At 49.1% G+C, this 23,910-nt stretch overlaps 2 protein-coding genes across 7 annotated transcripts; one reads left to right on the top strand and one right to left on the bottom strand.

Moving 5' to 3' along the window:
* Window positions 1-2,436: 2,436 nt before the first annotated feature.
* On the top strand, window positions 2,437-16,695 carry DCTN2 (dynactin 2 (p50)). 3 transcript variants are annotated; one of them, XM_008577402.1, is made up of 16 exons: window positions 2,437-2,738; window positions 3,652-3,720; window positions 7,034-7,042; window positions 9,528-9,533; window positions 12,144-12,240; window positions 12,459-12,520; window positions 12,843-12,941; window positions 13,227-13,387; window positions 13,577-13,724; window positions 14,053-14,118; window positions 14,333-14,371; window positions 14,533-14,610; window positions 14,703-14,774; window positions 15,010-15,112; window positions 15,219-15,310; window positions 16,249-16,695. In XM_008577402.1, the coding sequence occupies exons 1-16, from the start codon at window positions 2,703-2,705 to the stop codon at window positions 16,333-16,335; spliced, it is 1,224 nt and encodes a 407-aa protein (XP_008575624.1). In that variant the 5' UTR covers window positions 2,437-2,702; the 3' UTR covers window positions 16,336-16,695. The 3 variants fall into 3 exon arrangements, with proteins under 3 accessions (XP_008575624.1, XP_008575625.1, XP_008575626.1); XM_008577403.1 differs by lacking the exon at window positions 7,034-7,042; XM_008577404.1 differs by lacking the exons at window positions 7,034-7,042; window positions 9,528-9,533.
* A 164-nt stretch (window positions 16,696-16,859) lies between these two features.
* On the bottom strand, window positions 16,860-23,636 carry MBD6 (methyl-CpG binding domain protein 6). Of its 4 annotated transcripts, none has more exons than XM_008577398.1 (13): window positions 23,395-23,636; window positions 22,874-22,935; window positions 22,543-22,679; window positions 22,120-22,222; window positions 21,832-21,994; window positions 20,562-21,596; window positions 19,723-20,384; window positions 19,291-19,444; window positions 18,947-19,116; window positions 18,407-18,823; window positions 18,265-18,317; window positions 17,979-18,120; window positions 16,860-17,827 (listed from the first exon to the last, which is right to left on the bottom strand). In XM_008577398.1, exons 3-13 carry the CDS (start codon window positions 22,653-22,655, stop codon window positions 17,753-17,755), a joined length of 3,087 nt encoding a protein of 1,028 aa, XP_008575620.1. In that variant the 5' UTR covers window positions 22,656-22,679; window positions 22,874-22,935; window positions 23,395-23,636; the 3' UTR covers window positions 16,860-17,752. The 4 variants fall into 4 exon arrangements, with proteins under 4 accessions (XP_008575620.1, XP_008575622.1, XP_008575621.1 ...); XM_008577400.1 differs by having other exon boundaries at window positions 17,979-18,042; XM_008577399.1 differs by having other exon boundaries at window positions 18,407-18,820.
* Between the last annotated feature and the right edge of the window lie 274 nt (window positions 23,637-23,910).

Genomic DNA, 23,910 nt, shown 5'->3' with positions numbered 1-23,910 from the left:
TTTAGGCACCTATGTGTGTGTTTCCTGTTCCAGTAACCTTCAGATAGAGTCCCAACACCCAATCCTTTTCTCAGGCATTTCTTCTCTGCTTCTCTCCCTTCCCCGACAAAAAAAAACAAAAAAAAAAACAGCCAAGCCCAGAGACTCCTTGTCCTTCCTCCACTTGGGTCAGACTTCTGCTGCAGCCCCTGTGCAGAAACACCGAGAAGCTGACTGAATTGATTTTTCTCCACGTCATAGGCCTCTGCTGGCCAACAGAGTTGGACCGCAGGAGTTGAAGCTATAAGCCAAGGGGAGGGGTAGGATGATGGGAGAGGGGAAGAGGGGAAGGAGGTTCCGCTCAGTGATTGTCTGATGAGTGTCTAAGGTCACTTAGATGCTATGGGGCAAGGATGAGAGGCTGATGGCCTGACCAGACAAGACCTAACCACTCAGAACTCAGCTGAAGGGGTTTTCCCACGTTGGGCCTATATCTCAACCGCACCTTGAATCTTAAGGAAACTGAAGGAAAAGCGTCCAGCTTAAGAAACTGGATGGAAAGGCAGTTTGGAAAAAGAGGGGTAGAGGCTTGGGGAAGAGCCAGGAAAGAGAATGACAATGAGTTCCAAACTCAGGAACTCTCCAGTCACTTGGTTTGGCACTATTTGTAAGTGTTGCAGCATCCTGCAAGCTCAGGACACATTCTGGGAAACATCCCAACCTTGGGCCCCCAGGGGCTCCAATGTGGTATCTTTAGTGAAGAAATTTCAAAATGCCAGTCCATGGAGGGTCGCTAATCAGAGACAGAAATTCACTAGGTATGCCCCCACCCTCAAGAGAACAATGTGGTAAGAATAAAGCTGGATTTGTTAAGTTTCAAAGGACTGTCTTTATTATGAGAGTGTGTCCTTCCTACTTTTCTACCAAGTAATCATGGTGATAGTAGATAGTAGGTTTTCTATTTGTGATATACTTACTTGGTAAAATAAAAAGCTACCGGGCCAGCCATTCGGATCCCATGTGGAGACCGGTTCCCGCTCACTGGCTGAGCGAGGTGCGGGCGCGGGCGCAACACCGAGGGTTGCAATCCCATTGCCGGTCCCTGTTGCTCACTGGCTGAGCGAGGTGCGGGCGCAACACCGAGGGTTGCAATCCCATTGCCAGTCCCTGGTATGGGCGCGACGCCGAGGGTTGCGATCCCGTTACTGGTCAGTAAAAAAGACAAAAAGGAAAAAAAAAAAAAAGCTACCAATACTGGGCTGGCTCGTGGCTCACTTTGGAGAGTGTGGTGCTGATAACACCAAGGCCACGGGTTTGGATCTCTATAAAGGGATGGCCGGTTAGCTCACTTGGGAGAGTGTGATACTGACAACACCAAGTCAAGGGTTAAGATCCCCTTACCGGTCATCTTTAAAAAAAAAAAAAAGCTACCAATACTGTGTCTATCCCCCAAAAGGTTTATTGTTTTTATTGAACCGTGAAATTCAAAAACTCTGAGAACTATTAGTGAAGTGGTTAAGATCACAGGGTGTTCAGACAGACATGGAGCCACCACTTAATCATTTATGAATTTAAGATTGTCAGGTTTGAAAAACAAAAACAGAATGCCCAGTTAAATTTGAATTTCTTTAAAAAATTTTTGTGTTAGTATGTCCCAAGTGTGATATGAAACATAACTATACTAAAAGAACCTATTAGTTGTTTATGTAAAATTCAAATTTAACTAGGAGTCCTGTATTTTATTTGACAGCCCTAACTTGGAAAGATTGCTTAACTTTTCCATTCCTAACATATGAGAGTACCTCAAAAAGTTCATGGAAAGATTCGTATTATATTTTAATTCTATTTTTTTCACGAAATTTTTGAAGTACCCTAGTACAGTAAGCCTTTACTAAATTTTATTTGTTGTTATTGCTGTTTTTGAAGCCATGGCTATACCACAACATGACTAGCTGTGTGATTTAATTTGGTCATTTAATTTCTGGGAGTCCAGGCCGGCCTGTGGCTCACTCGGGAGAGTGTGGTGCTGATAACACCAAGGCCACGGGTTCGGATCCTATATAGGGATGGCCGGTTCGCTCACTGGCTGAGCGTGGTGCTGACAACACCAAGTCAAGGGTTAAGATCCCCTTACCGGTCATCTTTTTGAAAAAAAAAATAATAATAATAATAATTTCTGGGAGTCCAAGACAGGAATTATAAAAGTTCTTTTACAGACTTGATGTAAAAATGAAAGAAAATAACGTCAAGGGTTAAGATCCCCTTACCGGTCATCTTTTTGAAAAAAAAAATAATAATAATAATAACTTCTGGGAGTCCAAGACAGGAATTATAAAAGTTCTTTTACAGACTTGATGTAAAAATGAAAGAAAATAACTTGGATAAAATAGCTCCCTAAAGCGCGTTATTGTCGTTCCCCGCCCAAGCCCCAGTCGACGAAGACTACACATCCCACAGTCCTCGGCGACGTCCCCTTGCCATTACCTCATTCCCTGGCCTCGTTCTCGCCAATCCCTGTCTCTCCAGGGGTGTGGTAGCGAGCTGTTCTCGCGACTTTTGCTTTACCCGTCTACTGTGCTTCTCCTGTCGCGAGACTTCCTGCTCCTCTGCCGCTCCCTTTGCTGTCGCCTTAGCCGGGGACGTGAACCCAGACTCTCCCCTACCCGAACGCCGGCCCCGGCTCCACCGAGGCCCCGGCCCCCCAGTCCCGCCTCGCCGCCGCCATGGCGGACCCTAAATACGCCGACCTTCCCGGCATTGTGAGTACAGGGCCGGTCCTGGTTCCCCAGGACCGCGCCCCCGACCTCCCAAGGACCCCCAACAGAAACTAACCCACCACCCCCCCCGCCTGTAGGCCCTCCTCCGCCCCAGGGCCCCTGCTGCTCGCTCTCCGACCGGCCGCCGCACCTTTCGGACTCCTCTGACCTGACTGGGCTGGCTGGTCGGACGGCGCACCAGGCCCCCTTTCCGGCATTCGCCAGTTTCTCGGCCCAGAAATCGTCTCTGGGCGCTTACCACTTGTGCCCGTGTTTGTACCATCCGTGTCAACGCCACCCGTGCCGCCCTAAATCTCCCCATAAGCCCCCCATCCCTACCCCAAACACACACACCAGGCCATTGGTGATGGCCTTCATCCTGCCAAGGAAGAGGTTACCGTGGCAGAACCCTTCTTGTGCCAGATGGGGAACTCTGTCGTTCTGGGAACCTGTGTCCCCCCTTCCCCATGCACATGCTGGCGTATACCCTCCTGTTGTGCTCCCCTGCCTGCATTCTCAGGGTGGAAATGAGGACATAGGGCCTTGGGTACTAAGGCCTTGAGTCACTCTCAACCCTTGTACTGGGGTAGTGGTGTATAGGGCCTAATTGGAGGATAGCCTTTACCTACTTCTGATGTAATGATTGCCAAAGACCAGCCCTCCTCCAGAGTCAGGGTAACATCTTTGTTATCACTTACACTCCCTGTTTAACTTCAGGTCCCAGTTGTCCCCACTGCATCCCCACCCCTCTGAGACACGGCAACTGGCGTGCTGTTCACAGGGCAGGTGGAGGAGAAAGGACAGAATCCTGGCATCATAGCCTGCCTTCTCCCTTAGCTTCTTCAATTGGAGTGGGGTAAGGAGTGTTGATGGATGCTGGGTAGTGAGGTTGGGTGGTCACTGCTTCTATCTGCAGGCCAGGAACGAGCCAGATGTTTATGAAACCAGCGACCTACCTGAGGATGATCAAGCGGAGTTTGATGCGGTAAGACTGTGTGCTGCCTCAGGATTCTTCTGGACCCTGATCTCTCTCCCCTAGACAGGCCCTTTCCATTCTCTGGCGAGCCACAGCAATAAGCGAGTATGCCAACCCCAGCCTGGGTGGTATGTAGGTTGTAGGCCTTGCTGGGCCAGTAGCCACCTATGAGCAATAAAGGACAGAGAGTCAAATCAGTGGAATTACAACTAACAATACCTGTTGCAAAGGCCTTGGGCCTTTTAAGTAAAATTGAAATATCTCAGAACACTTAGATTTGGGGCTAATGACTTAGTTAAGCCCCTGGATTCTAATCCGTGGCAGTGAATCATGAATCCTGAGCACTTAAAATAAACTGCTTGAAGTTAGGAAGTAGGCCTTCTATTTCATAAACTATTTCATTCAGTATATATTCATTAGTATTCTACCAAGAACTAGACTTTGAAGTGTAGAGAAATACCTTTTTATATAAATATTCAGTATCCATTGGGCAAAGAATAAGAAAATGATTTGGAGATTTTAGAAAGACAAAAGACCTGGTCAGAGCAAAATAAATTTGAGGAAGAACATAAATCTTTCTGTCATCAGAGGAGAGGCCATGGTAGCACTTTCAGATCCAAGAACTCTGAGTAGTAAAAATTAAACTGTGGACACATTTTAACCATGAGGGGAACTACTTGGCATTGTTTATTGAATGTGTTCATTCTGTATTGATTTTTGTGCAATACAGAGGAAGAAATATCCCTGCCCGCAAGGAGTCCACTAATGGAGGAATTAGGATACGTATAGGAAACATATGAAAGAAAAACAAAACAAAACAAAATTGAGTGAATGGAAATCAACATAGTAAAAACTCTGTATGTAAGTGCCGATGCCAAGGGGGACAAAGTTATATTAGCATGTCTTATAGGGTGTGTTTTAGGTTTTATTTTTTCCAAAGAAAACTGGGCTTAGGTCACATTGATGGTTTGAGATCTCAGTAAAGGTGTAACCAATAGTCATCCATATTGGGAACAGGCTCAGTATGCGTGTCTGTAAGTCCTGTGGCTATGTCTTTGGGGCTGGTTAGTTCTGGAGAATGCTTGTTGCTGGCTTATAATGTATGGCTTGGCATACTCACTTATTCCTTACCTGATTTTCCCATGTGGAAGTGGTTCTTACATCATGGGGAACACAACTTCCCTGTCCCCTCTCTCAGTGGTGTGTTTCTTGTGGCTTCTGTATTTGCTGGCATGTCAGTCTGTCTCGCAAGCTTGAGTATCTGGAGATAATGCAGATGATGATGTTGCCGGGTGTGCACCTGTCACTTCAAGAGGTATCTTAGTAGGAAGCTGACTCTGTCCACAGGGTAGGAGTATATATGCTGAGAACTTCATTGTATTACCGTAGTTCAGAGATGGTTCAACTCAGGTCTAGGCCTCTGCCTATGAAATATCAAGCCTTCATGGTGATGAGGTAATGAATGGAACTCTGTCCCTTTGTCACTGACTGTAATACAAATGGGTAGTATCACAGCAAACCCCTTTCCAAACAAAAAAAATATGTTGTAATTTTCCTTTTGAAAGTACTGGGCTATCTCTTAATAAAAAGATGATATCCATTCCAGGCATGGAAGAACCTAAATGTGTAGCTCTGATTGGCTATTTTTCCCTGAGCAGCCTATTTTGGTAGCCTCTAGTGGAGGAGCTGATGGGGAGAGGATACCATGATTGTTCATTTCCTGTGGCATGTTGCCCAGGATGCCAGTATAGAAGTACATGGGAGCTTGATGGTCAAGACAAGGAGTCAAGTTGCCTGCATCACTTACAGCTCAGCTAAGTGACTCTCTGTCACTAGGGAGGAGTGAGTGGGGTGGGGAGACCTTCAGCCTCTTCAGGAGCCCTTGGAGCTGAGATGTTTCCTTATGACAGTTAATGTCTCTGGCCTCTGCACATCCCTGTGGGCCTTAGGAGAGCAGCTTTTGGGAAGGTGGCTAAGAAATGGCTCTGCTGCTGCTTTTAATACTGATGCGAATGTGTAACTTGAGGAGCAGTGAGTTGTATACTTACACAATCCAGAGACTTTGTGTCCAGGAGGCCTGGATTCTCACTAGCAGCCTACCTGCCTGTACCCTTGTCACCTACCAGCCCAAGACCTAGCACAGATGACAATGCATGGTCACCACTCTTGTGACTGAACCATGAGGTTTTCAGTCACCTTCTTAACCCCTGGCAACATCATTCTCTGCCTTAGTCTTCAGGTTATTTTTAACTTTAATTTTTTATTAGTTTTTAAAATAGGTAATATATGCACATAGATCAAAAGATTCAAGGCTGTGTAGTGAAAAGTCTGTCACCCATCCTTGCCTCCCATCACTCAGTTCTCTTCCCTGGAGAAAACAAATATGGCCAACTTCTTCTGGAATCTTTTGGAGAGTCTCCACATTTTTTATTTTTATTTTTATATTTTTTATTTTGGGGCTGACCAGTACAGGGATCTGAACTCTAGATTTTTATTTGAAGGAATAACCATGTAGTGTTGACCCTCACTGTCCTTTAACTGCCTTCCTCTGATTTCTCCACTGTGGAAGAAATGGGGCTATTGAAGGAAATAGTGTCCTCTGATGTCCCATAAAGATCTTAATTGCTAGTTTAACTTAAACACAAAAGTTTTGCAGTTCCCATAGTGGGGAGGATAGTAGGAGATTTACATTTTACTACAGATGATCCCAATTTTTCTACTATCTCTTTAAAACAATTTTAGCAGGAAATAAAATATTCTAAAACAGGAACGGACAAGAAAACCACAGACTAGCCCTTTCCTCCTCCATCTGGGATGATTTCTCTGCATTTCAGACACTCCCAGGTTGATTGGGGCAATGGGCTTGTTTGGAGACTTTAAAAAATGTCTTGTTAGGAAAGTTAATTCCCAAACGGAATTCCCTCCCCCTGGGCACACAGCCTGCCTTGGGTCAGTGAGGCACTCTGCTCATGGCTTTTGAACTGCCAGAGCAAGGGGAATAAATTAAGAAAACCTCATGAGAAATAGGATTTAGTTTCTCCCTCTGTGGCATAACTACCCCCATTGCCACGTAAATAGGGAAAAAAATGACCTAGCTATAGTTTGGTTGGGCCCTGGCAGAGGTTTCAGTCCTCCAAAAGGTAAATACTGCTGGACACTCCACCAGCCTGAAATGAGAAATAGTAGGTTCTCTTCCTCACAGTTTAGAGTATCATAGAGTATGCTTGATTGTGTTCATTGACTGTTGGCACACTTGAACTTACCTGAGTTTTTCCTAATGCTTCCCCCATCCTCCCTCCTCACCACCTTGCCTGGACACTAGTTTGCACAAGTAAGACCATTCAATGCTTCTTCTCTGCATGGTTTTCTCATCTGCCATCTTGCATGCAATGCTCTGCCACAGCTATTGTGTTAGCTAATTGTTTTAAATTCCAGTGAGTCCCTAGCTGGGTCACTGAGGGGCCTGATGGCTTTATGTTTAAAGATCATTAATCAAGGTTTAGAAACACAACTATGATCCATGAATCATTGTCTCTTCCACTTGTGAGGTCTGCAGAATAAAACTGTCAAGTGGAGGATGGGATAGAAACATGGAGGCTATGAATGCTTTTAAACATGAGGCATTTAGGGGCTGGAGTTAGAAGAAGGTTGCCTTTCTCCTCAGACTAGGATGACTTTTAGTCATTCTAGACAAGGATGGAGAACAAGGGGGACAGCCACAGCTCTCACTTCTTGGCTGTAGATGGATTATCCCTGGAAAAAACTCATTTTAATATTTCCTTATGCTAAGCCTTCAGAGAAATGCAAATGGGATGAAAAGGACATGTTGATATGCACTCTTAAGGTAATTTAGGTTATTTGTGCTTGTGTAAGTCTTTCTGTTTCTGCACCCCTCCTTTAGAAATGGATGAATGGTCAGCATTATGTTGGCCCATCCTGGACAGTTTTATTCTATAGCTCTATTCATCTTCCTTGTCATCATGGTTCTGAAGTCTCCCTGGCTGTAATGTTGGCATAGAGCGTGAACAGGCTCAGAAAGCAGCAGTGGCCACGTCCTTTCTCTCATTTAGAACCTCAAGTCTTATCCTCTGAGGCACAGTCACTTAGCCAAATAGCCCTGGGGCTGGGAGCCATGTACCAGGTAAGCTGGTACCCAAGATCAGGTCACTTGGAATTTTCCAATTAATGTGACTGTGGTGTACTAGGTTTCCATGGTGACTGTTACTACTCCAGGTAACAGGAACTATACCTAAAATCACATGATCCCTCAACCCACTATAGGACAGAAATGGAGGTGGTATATACTATTTGCAAACAAGTGTACCACTTTTCCTTTTCCTTGATTTTCTGTCCTCCCCCATTCTGCCCCTTACTCATGGTTCAAACTTGAGCTTATGGCCCATTGTCCTCTCTCTCTCCTTGAGTTTCTCCCAGGCTGGTTTTAGCCTGGTGGGACAAGTCAGAGAAAGGTATAGTGCATTTACTTCCCTCGTGTGTTCTCAATGTGTGCACCTGTGAGTGCTTACACCCACTCTGTGTAGAGACATCCCAGCCTAGACCACAGGACCTGGAGCTACCTCTTCCCTGGGCTGAAAGGAGTGCTGGCTGGACCCTAGCACTGGCCAGGGAATGGAGAAGTTGAGGGTCAGGTGTACCTGGTGGAAATCTTGGGGCAGTAAGGACTTGTCTATCCCTCCGTGCATTTTCATATACACATAACCATCCTCAATCCTCCACACTTCCATCTGCCCATCATCAGAGCTCCTGGAAAGTCAGGGCATACAGCTAGATTTCCCCTTCTGGCAGTTCTAAACCAGTCTTGCCTGGAAGTGGGAGCTCTATCTATGTGGTCTTAACTGATATAGTCCTCTTTGAAATACTCTCACTCTTCCCCCTTGTCCACCCTCCAGCCCCTGTGAATCTTGTGAACAGAGAGTTGAAGAAACATGTTCTGCACATGGGCTGGTAGCTGTGAATCTTGGTGTCCTCTGGACTCTGTGCTAGCACATCATGGCAGAATTGCCCTGGATCCCTTAGAGCTGTAGAGTGAGTTACCAACAACTCAAGATGAATACAAACATGCCAGGCTGCGTGAGGGAGCAGGATTTGACCTGCCTCTCCTCTGGCAGCAAGAAATGAGAACAGAGCTGCAGTTAGGTACTTCATGTTTGTTTAAACTCACCATCTGTACCTGACATATTTTGTTCCTCCTAACCTAAAGTCATATCAGACCATCGACATGAGCACCCTCATTGTGACTGATTCTGCCATCCACATGTCTAATTCTTCACCACTAGAGAAACCAGGAGACAAGAAGACTTGGGCCATGAATTAGAAAGGTTAACTTCCCCCTTGAAAATTATGGACCTTCGGTCAGCTACAGGTCCTCAGAATCTCCATAATCTCTGCTTCATATTTTGCCATTTCTACAGCTTCCCCTCCACCTCAGCCTTCTCTTCCTGCACTTTCCTGTTCCATGCCACTAGCTTGTAACATCTAACTCCTAGTTCTCAGATGATCCTGAATTGCTGCCGTTAATGGCAAAGCTTCATGACATCCTCACCACCAGAGAGGAAAGGGTCTCATGCTCTTCTTTCACTTGGGGTATGTGGTGACCCCAGCTGAAATTTCTCAGCCCCTAAATTTTGCTAGGCTCCCCTGGGGCCCTGTGGTGCAGTGTGTTTGAAGACTGTCATGTAGTGCATGTGACAATTTGCTAATAACAATTTTGTCTTTTTTTTCCCTCCCTCATTCCCATTCCCCCCTCCCTTTCCTTTTAACTCTTTTGATTTTCTCACCTCTGGGGAAACCACAAGGAGCTGGTAAGAAGCCTGACCTTTCATCTGCTTTTTAATGGGGTGTGCTGTGATGGGCAGTTGTTTCTCTTTTTGTCTCAACTAAATCTTTCATCCCTCTATTCAGTCCCATACCCAGCTGACAACCTTTTCTTATCTCACAAGTCACTGTAATGGCACTGCCCCTAACCCATGCCCCAGATTTTCATGACACTGGCAGAATAGGTGCCACTAGAGGACTAGAGTATGCTGCCTACCTGAGTCTCCTGGGGCCACAGCCTAGGAGAGGCTCCAAGAGGATGCCAATGTTAGGCAGCCCTCCTGGCCCAGGACATGTTCCTGCAGCAGGGAATAGTGGGATGAAAGTGCTCTCTTTCCTGTGACTGTCCAGAACCTCTGAGACTCACCTTCTGAGTCTTGACCCTTTTTTTCACTCCCTCCTTTCCCTACCTAGAAACTTAAATAAGAAAGTAGGTTCTCATCTGCATAGTGCCCACCCATAAAAAGGGCTTAGCATATGGTAGCTATGATTAATTTCTTTCCTTGGTCTGTAGATTTTGCCTCCCATTCCTCTCCCCTCCCCCTTGGCTAGTCAGTACAGGGCTTGAACCCTGGACCTTGGTAATATCAGCACCACACTCTAACCAACTGAACTAACCAGCTAGCCCACCATTCCTCTTTTTAAAGAGTTTTTTAAAAAAGGATTTCTACCTCATTGGCCATGATTGCTGCTTTCACAGGGAGACATGGCATATTCTCGAGTGTGAACTTAGAAGAAGATGGTTGTCTATCCTGAGTCTGAGCCCTTCTCAAACCAACAGTTTATAGAGGCCACAGACCACTCAGCTATTTGGCCAGTGGGTGTTCTGGCTGTAACCTTTCAGAGAAAGTTAAAGAGAGAATCATTTGGGACTCATCCCCCAGGCACTTGCATATGGTACATTGAGCCCTTTTATTTTCTCTTGATCTATAGCTGTTGCCCCTCTGCCTAGCAATTCCCTGAAGAGGTAAAGATCAAAATTGATACTTTCTCCCTATCCCTCTCCTCCCTTACTTTTTTTTTTTTTTTTTCTAAAAGATGACCGGTAAGGGGATCTCAACCCTTGGCCTGGTGTTGTCAGCACCACGCTCAGCCAGTGAGCAAACCGGCCATCCCTATATAGGATCCGAACCCGGGGCCTTGGTGTTATCAGCACCGCACTCTACCGAGTGAGCCACGGGCCGGCCCCTCCCTTACTTTTAAAGTTGCCACACACACTGATTTCTTCTCTAATAGCAGAACAGAGATGAAGGATGGAGCTACCTTATATCTGCAGCTCTTTTGCTATGGTGTCCCCCATTCCTCCCCTTCCCCGCCTCCCTACATACCCACACACAGGCAGAGGTTCTCAGGCCTGGTGCAGATTAGAATCACCTGGGTAGCTCGCCCTACCCCAGAACAATTAAGTCAATCTACAGAGATGGGCCCACATGTTTTTTGTTTTTTGGTGGTTTTTTTATTAACATTTTCTAAGAGATTCAAATGGGCAACACAGGGTTGAGAACCATTGTTTTAGGTGAAGAAAAGACGACTCATTTTGCCTTCCTCCATCAAAAGGTGGAGATGCCATCCCCAATGGACTCCTGGGTCTCCTTCCCCCTTCCTTCAGTGCTCAACTGGGAGCTGTCAGGCTTCTGACAATTGAAAGGAAGGACATGCAGTCAGGAGTGCCCAGTTTTGGTGTAGTTATTAGAATCAATCTGAACAGCAAGTAGATGTCTAGTAAAGAGGGAACCTCTCTGCTTCACTTTCTTGGGTAAAGTCTTTTTCACTCTTTCTCCTGTGTCCCCTGTTTATGGAAGAGCTTCAGTGATTGAGGCACAGCAGAAGAATCAGTGTGCTGCAGCTTCTCTGTGAAGAGATGCTGAGCTATCTCCATTTCAGGGCTTATACATGGCCCTTGCCCAAGGGTGCTCCTGGCAAGCAGATATTGCTTATGTTTGTTACTTCTAAGGTGTCCCTTAAAAAATAATCCAGTAAGCCCTTGCCTGTTCTCCCTGTCCCCTGCATTCACTGGCCTCATAGCAGTCTGGAAACCAGGCTTCTGGTCAGACCCTCTGCCAATCTTCCTTTCGTATCTAAGAGCTGATCTCTTATCTTCAGCAGGTTTAAAGTTCTAATATTCACACTGAGAGTTAGTGGCCTGATTGTCTGCCTTCCCTCCTCTTCCCCTTCAGCAAGGATGGGAGGTCAACTTTAAGATGACTTGCTCAGTGGGCGAGGAGATTTACTTTTGGAAGGGGGAGGTTGAAAGAGGTCTGATTGGTTTCTTGCTTGAGTCATGGTGTGTGCCAAATAACTGGGAGGGGTGAGGTGGGGGGATGGGGAGGCTATGTACAGAGTAGGTGGGGAGGTTATGCTGCCTCTGTTCCCAGTTGAATCAGGGTGTTAGTATTTATATAACGGAGGCTCCAAATTTACCAGGAAGCTTCAGTTTCCTAGGTTGAGCCTGCATTGACAGCTTGGAATGGAGCCACCCTTCTTTCCCCTTGGAATACTAGGGCCTAGTCTCCTAATGGTTTGGGGATTTTGTGGGGTAGAGGAAGTTCTAGAGTAGGAGTGAGTCAGCCCCTGGCCTGAACTACCTATTCCTGCAGGAGGAGTTGACGAGCACAAGTGTGGAGCACATCATTGTCAATCCCAATGCTGCCTATGACAAGTTCAAGGACAAGAGAGTGGGGACAAAGGGACTTGGTAAGACTAGGCTGGAAGGGGAGGTGGGGAGCTGGAGCCAGGGAGCCTGGAGGGCAAGCATGAGAAGTGGTTTTCTGTCCTCAGGTCTTAGTCTAGACTTTTGCTCTGGGGAAAGAGTCCATCATGAAGATCTCTTGTGGAAACCCTCACAGTTACCTGAGACCATGACTGCCCTGAGCCTAGATCAGGCCCTCAGTTTCATCTTCTTTTCTTGGCAGATTTCTCAGACCGTATTGGAAAAACCAAGAGGACAGGATATGAATCTGGAGAATATGAAATGGTTTGTTGTGTGTGTGTTGATGGGAATGGAGTGGTAATCCTATCTAGCAGGCATTTAGGAGGGAGGTCAGGGGATGCAGCCAGGATTCTGAGTTTCTCTGGTTAGGGGTCCTGAGGAACCCAGCAGGATGCAGTTGAGGATGCTCTGCCCCCTGCTGTTTGCTTTGGAGAGTCTCCAGGCCTCTGGCTATCTCCAGTTGTTCAGTATCAGAGTATTGTGAGTTGGTTATGATACCCTTATGAGTTAGGCCCAGGGTTTGGATAAATTCTTGAGGTTCCCTGTAATGAGAGGTGTAACATCACCCTCTGTGCTTGTTCCCTAGCTTGGAGAGGGTCTGGGAGTGAAGGAGACACCCCAGCAAAAGTACCAGCGACTACTGCATGAAGTCCAAGAGCTGACAACTGAAGTTGAGAAAATCAAGGTAACTATAAAGTCTTTTCTCCCCTTTCTGCTGTGACTTACCTAGCAAAGGAGGACCTCTCAGGAGGAGGAGAAAGATTCCCTAAGCTCCTGGATAAGGGGACTAAGGTTTCCAGAGTTTAGTAATACACATGAATCTACATTTGACACTACAGGTGGGAAGTCTAATATGCTAAAAACCATCCCAGTGACTGTCAGCTACAACTGTCCTTAAGGGTCTTGATCTAATTTTTTTTTTCTTGATGCATTCTTGCCACCCCTCACTATCTTCCTCTTTTCACACCAGACAACAGTGAAGGAGTCAGCCACTGAGGAAAAGCTGACCCCTGTGGTGCTGGCTAAACAGCTGGCAGCCCTGAAGCAGCAGCTGGTTGCTTCCCACCTGGAGAAGCTTCTGGGACCGGATGCTGCTATCAACCTTACTGACCCTGATGGAGCTCTGGCTAAGTAGGTGCTCTACTCTGTTGGAAAATCATTGCTGATTGGGATGTGGAGGGACTCAGCCTGCTACTGACAGGGATACTAAGGAGAAAGGTAGCCTAGCTGTTCCTTAATGCTGACTGTGAGGCAAAAGAGAGAGTGTGATTGTCCCTCATCCTTCAAATCATACTATTATTACTTGTTCTCCTGTCCCAGGCGCCTACTGCTGCAGCTGGAAGCAACAAAGAACAGCAAAGGGGGTACAGGGGGAAAGAGCACCAGTGGGACCCCCCCAGATAGCAGCCTTGTCACTTATGAACTACATTCTCGGCCTGAGCAGGACAAGTTCTCTCAAGCTGCCAAAGTATGTATATAGTGTTGGTTGGGAGGCCAGGGGATACATGGTCCTAGAGATTTTCCTGCCTCCCTCCAAGGGATCAGACCTGGGATTAGGGTGCTGGGAAGGAATGCTTCTGATTCTTGGTGTCTCATTCTCCATGTTTCCCTCACCCATCTACTTTCAGTTAGGATTTTAAGATTGTGGCTAGAGATGTGTTCCAAGGAAAGGAGTCCCTTGGGGTGGGGGTGGAGGGAGTGGAGGTGAGTGGCAAGCAGAGAAGAGCAGGATCTTATTTCACCCACTGTAGCATCAGGGAGGTGGATGGCAAATCTCACCTCCTCCTTCCCCCTAGGTTGCAGAACTTGAGAAGCGCCTGACAGAGCTGGAGGCGACTGTACGCTGTGATCAGGATGCTCAGGTCAGCTGTACAATACTTAGTTTGAGCCTCAGATCCTGCACCCTGAGTCCTAAGGTCCACAGCATTCCATACAAGCCTGGGAGGAGTCAGGAAAGGGTTTCAGTTACAGGGATCAACCAGTGGGCCTGTCAGCTAGAATCAGGAAGGATGGGAGAAGGTGGTAATCACATGGAGGTATAAGGACTACTGATTTCTTTCCTCACTTTCCCACCAGAATCCCCTTTCTGCAGGTCTACAGGGATCCTGTCTTATGGTGAGTTTGGAAAGAACCAGGAGTATTTGGATAACAGAGGGGATATTGGGATTGGGTTTGCTTTGAGAATTACTTTAATTAACTTTAGTGGAATATAGGCAGTCTCTTCCTTAGGCTGCTCCTTTTCCCTTTGTAACGTTTGTCCCAACACCCACCCCCAGGAGACAGTAGAACTGTTGCAAGCAAAGGTGAGCGCCCTGGATCTTGCAGTTTTGGATCAAGTGGAAGCTAGGCTACAGGTATTAAATGGAGGACAAATTGGATTATGGGCAGCTTGGGACTTCGGAAGTCCTAGATTTCTTCACTAGCAACTTAAAATCTGTGCTTTCAGAGTGTCCTGGGAAAGGTGAATGAAATTGCCAAGCATAAAGCTTCTGTAGAGGATGCAGATACACAAAGCAAGGTCAGAGACACCTCCCCCATCTTCACACCCATTTCCGCTCCCTCGGGTTTTCCGAGTGGTAATACCAAAGCATGAATCCTCAGGTCCTGTCTTCATAAGCTCTTATCAGCTGAGAAAGTCAGGGCAGTGCTTCCCTCCTAGTTGATTCTTTTCCCCACTCTAGTGAAGTAGCAGTCAGTGCATCCTTCAGTGGCTGCCTCAGCCTTCCCCTCTATGCCCTGCCGTGTCTCTTCAGGTGCACCAGCTATATGAAACCATACAGCGCTGGAGCCCCATTGCCTCCACCCTTCCTGAGCTGGTGCAGAGACTGGTCACCATCAAGCAGTTGCATGAGCAAGGTGGGAGCTCAGCTGCCAGGGGTGCTAAGAGGAATTGAAAGTGGGCAAATTTTGTTCCCCTCCCTCAATTCTAGTTTCAGCTGCATTTTTCTTTCTTCTTTTGTAGCCATGCAGTTTAGTCAGCTCCTAACACACTTGGATACCACCCAGCAGATGATTGCTAGTTCCCTCAAGGACAATGCCATCCTCTTAACCCAGGTGTGTGCCCCTTTGATCTATCTCCTTTCTCCAGCACGTACAGACTATATTCTCCAGCTTTTTCTCATAGGGTTCTGTCTTAGCCCGTTTTGTCGCATGGTGTGGCAGGGGCTGGTCTGAGTCTCCGTACTGTTTCTCAATGGTTGTAGACCTTTGACAACTTATTTAATCTGTGAGCCTCCATCTTTCCACTTGGAAAATTATATCTCCCTCAAAGTTATGTGGATCAGGTGAAATAACATGGGTAAATTGTTAATACTGAACGTTTTTTCTTATACGGCTTACTCTTTCACTGTGGAGTTTCAGCTTAGTTTTACCCTCCCTGGGGTCCTCATCCAGATACTCCTGAGCATAGTACACTGGAAAGAATATTGCCTTTGAAATCAGGAGCCAGTCTCCAATATGGTTCTGCCACTTGTTTTCTGACCCTGGACACTGAGCCTCACCCTTTTCATTCATTCCTTTCGCAATGCCCGGCGATAGCAAGTCCTCAATTTCTGTTGGAGGCACTGTTCTCAGTGCTGGAGGGAGCATTAAAGTTGAAAGACCAGCATCAGAGGACCATCAAGATAAATGAAAATATATATAAAGTACTTGGTATAATATTCTTTTCCTCTAGAGCAGTTTCCTAAAATTTTGAACCAGTGAAACCCTCATCTCAGCCAAATCTTATTTGGTTCTTATTACATAAAACATATAAAAGAACTGTTCTGGAGTCAGGAGGGAATTCTTATGAGACCTGTTTGGAAGAGCCTGAGCTAGGTCCATGGTACTCCAAAGGTAGTTTGATAACTGCTGCTGTAAACATCCCCCCTCTGGGGCCTGTAAGCTGTGTTACCATTTCTTTTTTGTTTTCTCTGAGAGAATTTCTTCAGGTCCTTATCCAGGTGAGTACCTGGACCTGAAAAAGAGTAAAACCTCTCTTTACCACTTTCTAGGTGCAGACAACCGTGCGTGAAAACTTGGCCACAGTTGAGGGGAACTTTGCTAGCATTGATGAACGTATGAAGAAGCTGGGAAAGTGAGCACTTTTGGGAGATGGAGAACAGGGGTAAACCCCACCCCTCTGAACTCTGCAAACAGCTTACATAGGGTTTCCCTTTCATTATAACTCTTGCATCCCCATCCCATTTGACACTGGGGGCAAGGGTTCTTCTTGCATGTGGGGTTCACACCCCTCCCTGATGAATACAGTGGTAGCTGGGGGATTAGATGGTGGTCTCCCCTCAGATCCAGGGGATGAGGATGTGGGCCCAGCCACATGCCAGCTTATGTCCAATACTGCTTTGCCTGGTATGGGGAAGGATTGGGTCCTGTCCTCCAACACAGCTTCTGTGGCTGACTGTAAACTGTACAACTGTTCTATTAAATGCTGTTGTACTCTGTGTGGCCTCTGCTGTGTTTCCTGGGGAAGAGGGCGTACTAAGATGTAGACAGACATTCATAGCATAATAGGCAGTCTAAGCCACTCTCTACTACAAGAGGAGGATTTAAACTGTAACCTATTCTTACCAAAGAACCAAAAAATAAATGAGTACAGAGCCAGAGCCAGAGTTTCAAAATATTCTCATCTGTTAAATTAAGAGTGTCTCCCATAGAAAAGCAGTGGAGGCCCCACAGGGCAAGTACAAAACAGAATTAAAACTCCCAAGGGTCTTGTCTTTACAAAAGAAAAGGCAGGAGGCAGCCCCTGGACAGCTGGTCATGCTGGCCGCTCCAGTTGGACCACGTTGCATAATCCTCAGTCGCATCATCACAACGTCTCTGAGCGTTTTGATGTGGGGGAGAAGGGGCAGTGTAGTGTGTATGGGAAGAGCAGCCCAGAGGGCTCTCTTTGCCCCCTTACCCCCTTTTTATATCCCAGAGGAAAGCAGAGAGAACCTGGCTACACCTTGAAATGAGGCTATGTGTTTCAAACCTGGGGACAGGGGTAAGAGGGGATCTGTGCTTTGAGCAACCTGAGCCAGAGGCAGAGGGGTGTTGGAGGGGTGAGGGGAGGATGCATGATGCTTATTGCTTTGTACCTTTCACTGGGAAGGAGGGCAGCAGCCAACAGTAGCTCACAGGTTTGTAAACTGAGCCTGCTGGCTTTAAGAAGGGAGGCAATGAAGTCCAATTAAATATAAGAATCATTTGTGCAAAAATAACTTAAACAAATAAAGACCTGGGGAAGGGGGTGTTCCCCTTAGCTCCTAGTGAGGAGAGGGCCATATACCACCCCCAGGCCTTTTCAGTGACATGGCTTTGGGGGGAGGGGGTGAACTTCCCTACCCCCTGCAATGGCTCAGGATGGGATTGTAGGGGAAGGGGTTGCATTTGTGCTCTGAGTGGGGAGTAGTGCCCCCACCCACTGTCCACAGGTGCAGGTGGCTGGCAGGGGCTCCCAAGGCTCAGCACTCAGCTCTCCCCAATCAGGGTCAGATTCAGCTCCAGGTATGGCTGCTATGGGGCCAGTTTCCTCCTCTTGTTTTTGGCAGGACGGCCAGGGCGAGCCCGGGGAGGCAGAGGAACAGTCGCCTGTATGAGTTGAGAAGTTGAAAGAAGTGATCAGTCAGCTAGGTGTCATGAAGTCTTATTTTCTCCCCACTCCCTCTAACCCTCCTTTCCTCCTGCCTCATCCATTATACATCCCTTTGCATATATCTCCTACACCCAACCACACACTTACTCGGGTTGTAGAGCTGGGTTCCAAGGTCATATCCTGGCGGGAGCTACTGCTGTTCCGGGTAGGGCTGCAATAAGGGGCACAGATGATCAGGAACAGCTCCCCAAGCACCAGGTGAATTTCAGAAGTTTGGGTGTGTAACTTTCTACATTTGGATAGTAAAGGCATAATATCCTTATTCACATTCACATACATAGCTGCCCTTTTTGAAAACCAAGCCACTATTTGGACATGTCTATAATCCCAAAAATTAGGCAAAGGCCAGTATTATGGTGGGCCCAGAACTCACTTGTATTTTCTCCTCCGGCCACGACGAGACTTTCTGATTACCCCTGGGGGCACCTGAGAAAAAATGTACTGTGTGGGAAAAGTTAGAAAAAGGCACCACGACCCCAGCCATTCCTCAGAACCCCTCTGTAGTCAGCACATACCTTAAGGTCCTCAGAAGGGGACCCAGGAGGGGGTGGATCCTTGGGCTCAGCACCCCCTTCAGCCAGCTCCCCATTATGCTGCCAGTGGTGGGTCCTTCTTGGGGACCGTTCCATTTGTCCATTGAAGCCACCACGTGACCCCCACTTGAGGGCCAGTCGGCCAGGCTCCCGCCGGCTGCCAGGCTTTCGGCCCCGGCCTGGCCTGGCCTCACCATTAATGCCCCTAAGTCCCCCTCCTCCCCTCCGGCCCCGTTTCCCTGACCCCCTCCCAGTGAGCAGCTCAGGGACTGGGGGGTCGGGAGAACCGTGGGGTGGGGCTAAGGCACTGAGGGGAGGCCGGGCAGGCTCCGGTTCAAGGGCTGAGGTGGGGCTCTCAAGGGGCAGACAGGGGGCTTCTGGCTGCTCTGGAGGGATCTGCTGGCAAAAAATAACACCTCAGTCAGTTTCAAATAGTCTCTCTGCTACTGTAACTCAGAAGGCCTTAAATTTCCAGTTTGAGAAAAAATTGTTTCCCTGACAAATATACACCCACAACCTCACCTGGAGACTCTGTAGCAGACAGGCTAGGGGACTAGAAGCCTCTGAGAGGGGTGGAGGAGCTCCCCCCCCAGGGAGGAGCTGCAGCCCCAACTGGCCAGAGAGAAGAGTGCCAGGAGGCTGCAACAGGCTGGGGAGGGTTCCAGGGCTGCTGGTCAGTGAGGACAGGTCACCTATTGAGAAATAATAAAGTCAGGGTTCTCTAGGCAAACCAGTTAGGCTGAGCAGCCTACTGTTCTCTTTAGGGCTTACCCAGTGGTCAAAAACTTTCTTCCCCACTTCATTCAGCCTCAACTCCTAATTTTTACTGCTTCTCTTTCACAAGAAGAGTCCTCTCTCAGACTCACCCAGCAGACTGGCACTCAGCAGAGGGCTAAGGAGTTGAGGGGGTCTCCCTGAGTTGGAGGGGGCCTTGCCCAGAGAGGAGGCCCCCAGGTCAGTAGTTGCCGTGGTGACACTGGAGGTAGGTGGTCCAGGTTGGGGGGCACTCAGGATACAGGACTAAGGAGAGAGAACAGTTATAACATTTACATGTATTAAGTATTCAAGAGATTTATAGTACCTTCAAACACACGATTTGACTAAAGCCTCAAGTGAAGTATACCCTGCTTATTAAATACAGATCCGGTTCTTGTAGCCATCCTACCTCCAGCCAAGAACTAAACCCTCCCCAAAGGCCCCGAGGAGCTCAGGCATGAAACCGAAAGCCTTTTGATTCCCAGCTCCCATCTCTGATTCTACCTCTTGTTCTGTCCCACCCACTCACCCCCTATCCTCACCTGGGGGGGCGTCCCCGAGGGGGGATCCAGGCTGGCAGCCAGCAGCGCAGAATTTAAAGCTATGAGGGTAGGGGGTGCTGAAAGGGGTGGGAAAAGTAGAGGGGGCAGGTCTCCCAAACCTGAAAATGGCTCCCCACTTGAACCCCCGGCTCCCTCTGCAGATGCTTCCCCATCCCCTGCTGTGGGGCCCAGGGCCAACAGAGGCAGGAAAGAGGCAAGGAGGTTGTTAGGGGGTGCAGAAGGGGGCGGAAGAAGGTCTGATGGGGGTGGTGGGAGCAAGGAAGCCACCAAAAGCGAAGGCCCTTCAGGCTCGCCTGGGGCTAGAGGAGGGCCAGGTCCCCCTGGTGGGGGTAACAGGGGCTCAGGGGGAGGCTGTCCTCCTCCCCCAGCCAGCACACCAAATAAACTGTGGCTGAGCAGTGGAGAAGGTGGAGGCTGCCCTAGACTCAGAGGGAGAGGCAAGGCCCCCAGCATCCCTGGGAAGCCAGCTCCACTCAGTGCCAGGCCCTGCTCAGGGCTGGGGAAAGGGAAAGCCTCCCCACCAGCCAAAGGAGGCAGAGGGCAGGCTGGGCCGGCCCCCATCCCCAGCCCTTCAGATGGGCTTTGAAGCACAGGGCTGGGGACTATGGGGGCTTTGGAGGCAGCTGGTGGGGCAGGGGCACCTGTAAAAGAAGAGAGAGATTCAGCTCAAGGGAGGCCCTTTCTCCCAGCGTCCAAAGAACCCAACCTCTCTGCCCCCAGTCTCGAAAACTACCAAAGAACTCTCTAAACTTTCCCCTAAATGCCTTAGCTGTCTCTTCCCACCCAGGGTGAAGAAGGGCTCCATGACACTCACATACCTGGCACACTGCTGAGGCTGCCACTGGTGGTCCCAGGCAGGGAGGGCTGGATAGGATGCCTGGGCTGGGGAGGGCTCCCTGAGGAGAGGGTTGGGGGAGGAGGAAGGTGTGCATCTGACCCCAAAAGGTTAAAGCTTCCGTCAGAGTGGGAAGGGCCAGGGGTGGGGAGTCCCAGCAGGGACAACACAGAAGGGAGAATCGGTTGGGATGGTTCCAGGATAGGATAAGTTTGGGGGACAGGAGCAGGGGCCCGAGGACGGCTCCGTCTAGGGGTTTGAGGGCCTCCCCCTTCTAGCAATCGCAATACAGTCGGGGGTCGGCGGGGACGACGCTGACGGGGTGATGAGTGGGAAGCTGAGGGAGCCTGGGCACGGGGCCTTCGGCCCTGTAAAGTGCTGGGAGGGGGTAGCGGGGGATGCTGTGCCTTGGCTGCTGCAGAGAGTAGGCTGCTAGCAAGGAAGGGAGGTGCCCCAGGCCCCTCCACCATGGGGGCCCCTCCCAGGGGTCCCAGGACCAGAGGCAGGTGCATAGTGGCTGAAGACACTGGTGGCTGAGTGGCAGGACCAGAGGGGCCAGGGAGATTATTGCTCAGGGGCAGGGGAGGGGGTGTTAAGGCATCACTACAGTGGAAGAGAGGAGGGTCTGAAGGTGGTGAGGAGGAGGCATGAGGGGCCGGAGGAGAGCCCAGGTCAGACGGCACCAGGCTGGATCGGAGAGCAGGTCCCCAGGTGTATGAAGGGGCATTGAGGCTGGTAGCAGGTGGAGGAGGTGGAGCTGGAGAGGGGGCATTGCCCCTCGGGAGGAAACGGGGGCTGCTACTGCCCCCAGAAGGTACTGGGTCAGGAAGCCTTGGGGGTGGGAAGAGCCCCCCAGGGCCTGCTAGAGGGGGAAAAGCCTGGGGGATTGAGTGCAGTTCTGGAGGAAGGGAGCCAGGGCCCCCATTAAGTGGAGTTGTAGGAGGAACTCGACAGGGAGGGCGGGCAGAGGGGGGCCCTGGGGACACAGTGTGGAACATTTGGGGGCTCGCTCCCTCTCCTGCAATAAATGAGAAATGAAGGGTCAGCCTGTGGCTCCCCTTCTAAAAACTTTCTTTTGTCTTCTCCAGTCCCATCTCCCACAAGTTCCCAACTTGCTTGTCCCGTCCTCTCACCAAGCGGCTCCCACCCCACTCTACCCTTCTTCTTACTCCCTCTCACAGAGCTTCTCCCACCATCAGTCTTCTAGTCCCTTAGGCTTTCCTCAGTCATCAGTAAAGTGGCAGAAGACTCACCAGGAGAAGAGTGTGAGCAGGTGGTCTCCATGCTGCGGTACAGAGTTGCCATGGCAACAGCTTTCCGCCGGTGGTTGCACAGCTTGGTCATGTCCTCCTCTGATGCTGGCCCCACCCCAGCCCCACCCAGGGTCACCGGGGCCAAAGGGTCAAAGTTGAAAACCTGTAAGGTAGAAGGCATGAACAGGGACCTCTGAGGGAGTGGAATCTGCGAGAAAGGCTACCATGGTCAGTGATTTGCATTCTTTTGGCTTATCCCTGTACTCTGGCACCTCTCACCACTCTGACCTTGGGGACATTAAGTGGACACTCCAGACCACACTTGCAGGTCCCATCGCTGAGGAGGTAGCTCCGGGTTTGCTCCAAGGAAGACAGCTCTGTGCCACTTGGGCTGGGAAAGGATAAGATTGAAGGGTATGGGGTTAATTGACAGTAAATCAAGAAATACACCTAAAGAACAGTTCCTAAATTAAAGACCTTCCTAGGAAACGCAGAGAATAAGGGATGTGGAAAGAGAGAGAAAGTGGGTGAATAGATTCAAAGGCATAAAGATACAGAAAGCGAAAAGGCTGAGGAAGGAAGGTGAATGGAGGAGAGCAACAGGGTACCAGGGATCTGGGCTTTGAGAGGAACGGTGGGAGAAAGAAAACCAGGCAACTGAAAGAAAGGAAGCTGGAGTGATAGAACTTGAGGAACTCTGAAGATCCATACCTGATATAGAGCACAGCACCCTCTCGCACACAGCGCTGCCAGCCGATAGGGACAGATGTGGCCACTGGGCCCCCAGCTCTGTCTGCTCCACTGCTCTCATTGCCCCCATTCATTGTGTGTAATCAGCTCCCGCGTGCCTGATAACACAGACATCCATGTGGGCACTAGGAGGATTAAAGTGGGCTGGATACCTGAGGGAGTACTCCAGGAAGGCAAAGGTTGTGGGGAGACGCAAGAGAACTCAGGGGAAGCCCCAGAATGGCAAGGGGAACCCCTCAGAGAGCTGGGAGGGAGAAAGGGAAGGAATCCTCTGCCATACCACCATGGCTACCTGAACATCTCTGCAAACATTGTGGGGTCCTCTAAAGCCAGGGCCACCAACTTAGCCCACACCTGTAACACAAGGAGAGAGAAGGGACTGTCACGAATCTGCCCAACCTGGGAGAGCACCACAACCCAGAACACTCCCAAGGAGAAGATCCTTAATAATGTGAGGTAAATGCCTGTAAAAATCTCAGGGATCTGCTGACTGACTCCACAATTAATCTTTCTAAGTCCAGTCCCTAGGAACCAGACGGTCAGAACCTCAACTCCCAGGGACCAAGGAATCGTTGCCCATTTTCTAGACATATGAAAGGCAAGGCCCCTTTGTCCCATTAGGGACAGAAGACTTCAGCCAGGAGTATAGGCAAATTCCCATAATGCCAGGCCACTAGGAAGTTTCCCAGAGTGTCTGGCCCCTGTTGTGCCCTCCCCCAGGAAGATCATATAAAAAGTACAGATTGCCCCACAGGTCACCAGGCAATTGCCCAACTGCCTGCTGAGGTGGTACCAGCAGAACTCCCCCCATACCTGCTCCATCAGAAGATCACTGATCTAGTTCATTTTGCTCTTAAGAGAGGTTAGAATCACAGCTCTGTCTTCTCCCAGGATCCTGAGAAGCTCCTGATTTTCCCTCAAGCCTAAGGCAAGGGGATTCAGAACCTCCTATCCCACTTGCTTCAAATTAGCTCCAAGAGAGGGTCTCCTCTGATATGTGGGGGCGCCCCTCAAACCTGCAACTACCCTCCCCAACCTCACCATCGTTACCGCCCCACATTGGCGGCTTCCAAACTTTCCCCCTCATAACAAGGCGCCCTGTCACCCACACTGCTTCCCTCAGCTTGGGGAGGAGGGGAAGGCGCACGAAGTAGGAAGGAACTTGGGGAGAGGGCGGGCGGAGGGTGGGCTAAGCACTGAGGGGAGGGAGGTGAGGAAGGCAGAAGTCAGGCAGTGAGATGGAGAGACGGCGGGGGCAGGTGAGGGCGGGGGAGTAGGGATGGGGCCGGAGAAAGGGGGCGAGAGGACGAGAAGGGGGCAGAGGATAGG

Source organism: Galeopterus variegatus, unplaced genomic scaffold (assembly GCF_000696425.1).
Source record: "Galeopterus variegatus unplaced genomic scaffold, G_variegatus-3.0.2 Scaffold1505, whole genome shotgun sequence".
Taxonomy (NCBI): domain Eukaryota; kingdom Metazoa; phylum Chordata; class Mammalia; order Dermoptera; family Cynocephalidae; genus Galeopterus; species Galeopterus variegatus.
Note: the sequence above shows the minus strand (reverse complement) of the source record. Positions and strands in the feature narration are given on the sequence as shown.

Coding starts and splice junctions, on each gene's coding strand:
- MBD6 (XM_008577398.1), bottom strand. CDS start 22,655: ATGAATGGGGGCAATGAGAGCAGTGGAGCAGACAGAGCTGGGGGCCCA. Junction 20,385..20,561: donor CAGCCTCAGCAGTGTGCCAG/GTATGTGAGTGT, acceptor CTTCTTTTACAG/GTGCCCCTGCCCCACCAGCT. Junction 18,121..18,264: donor GGCCGGAGGAGAAAATACAA/GTGAGTTCTGGG, acceptor ATCCAAATGTAG/AAAGTTACACACCCAAACTT.
- DCTN2 (XM_008577402.1), top strand. CDS start 2,703: ATGGCGGACCCTAAATACGCCGACCTTCCCGGCATT. Junction 13,388..13,576: donor CCTGATGGAGCTCTGGCTAA/GTAGGTGCTCTA, acceptor CTCCTGTCCCAG/GCGCCTACTGCTGCAGCTGG. Junction 15,113..15,218: donor CAAGCAGTTGCATGAGCAAG/GTGGGAGCTCAG, acceptor CTTCTTTTGTAG/CCATGCAGTTTAGTCAGCTC.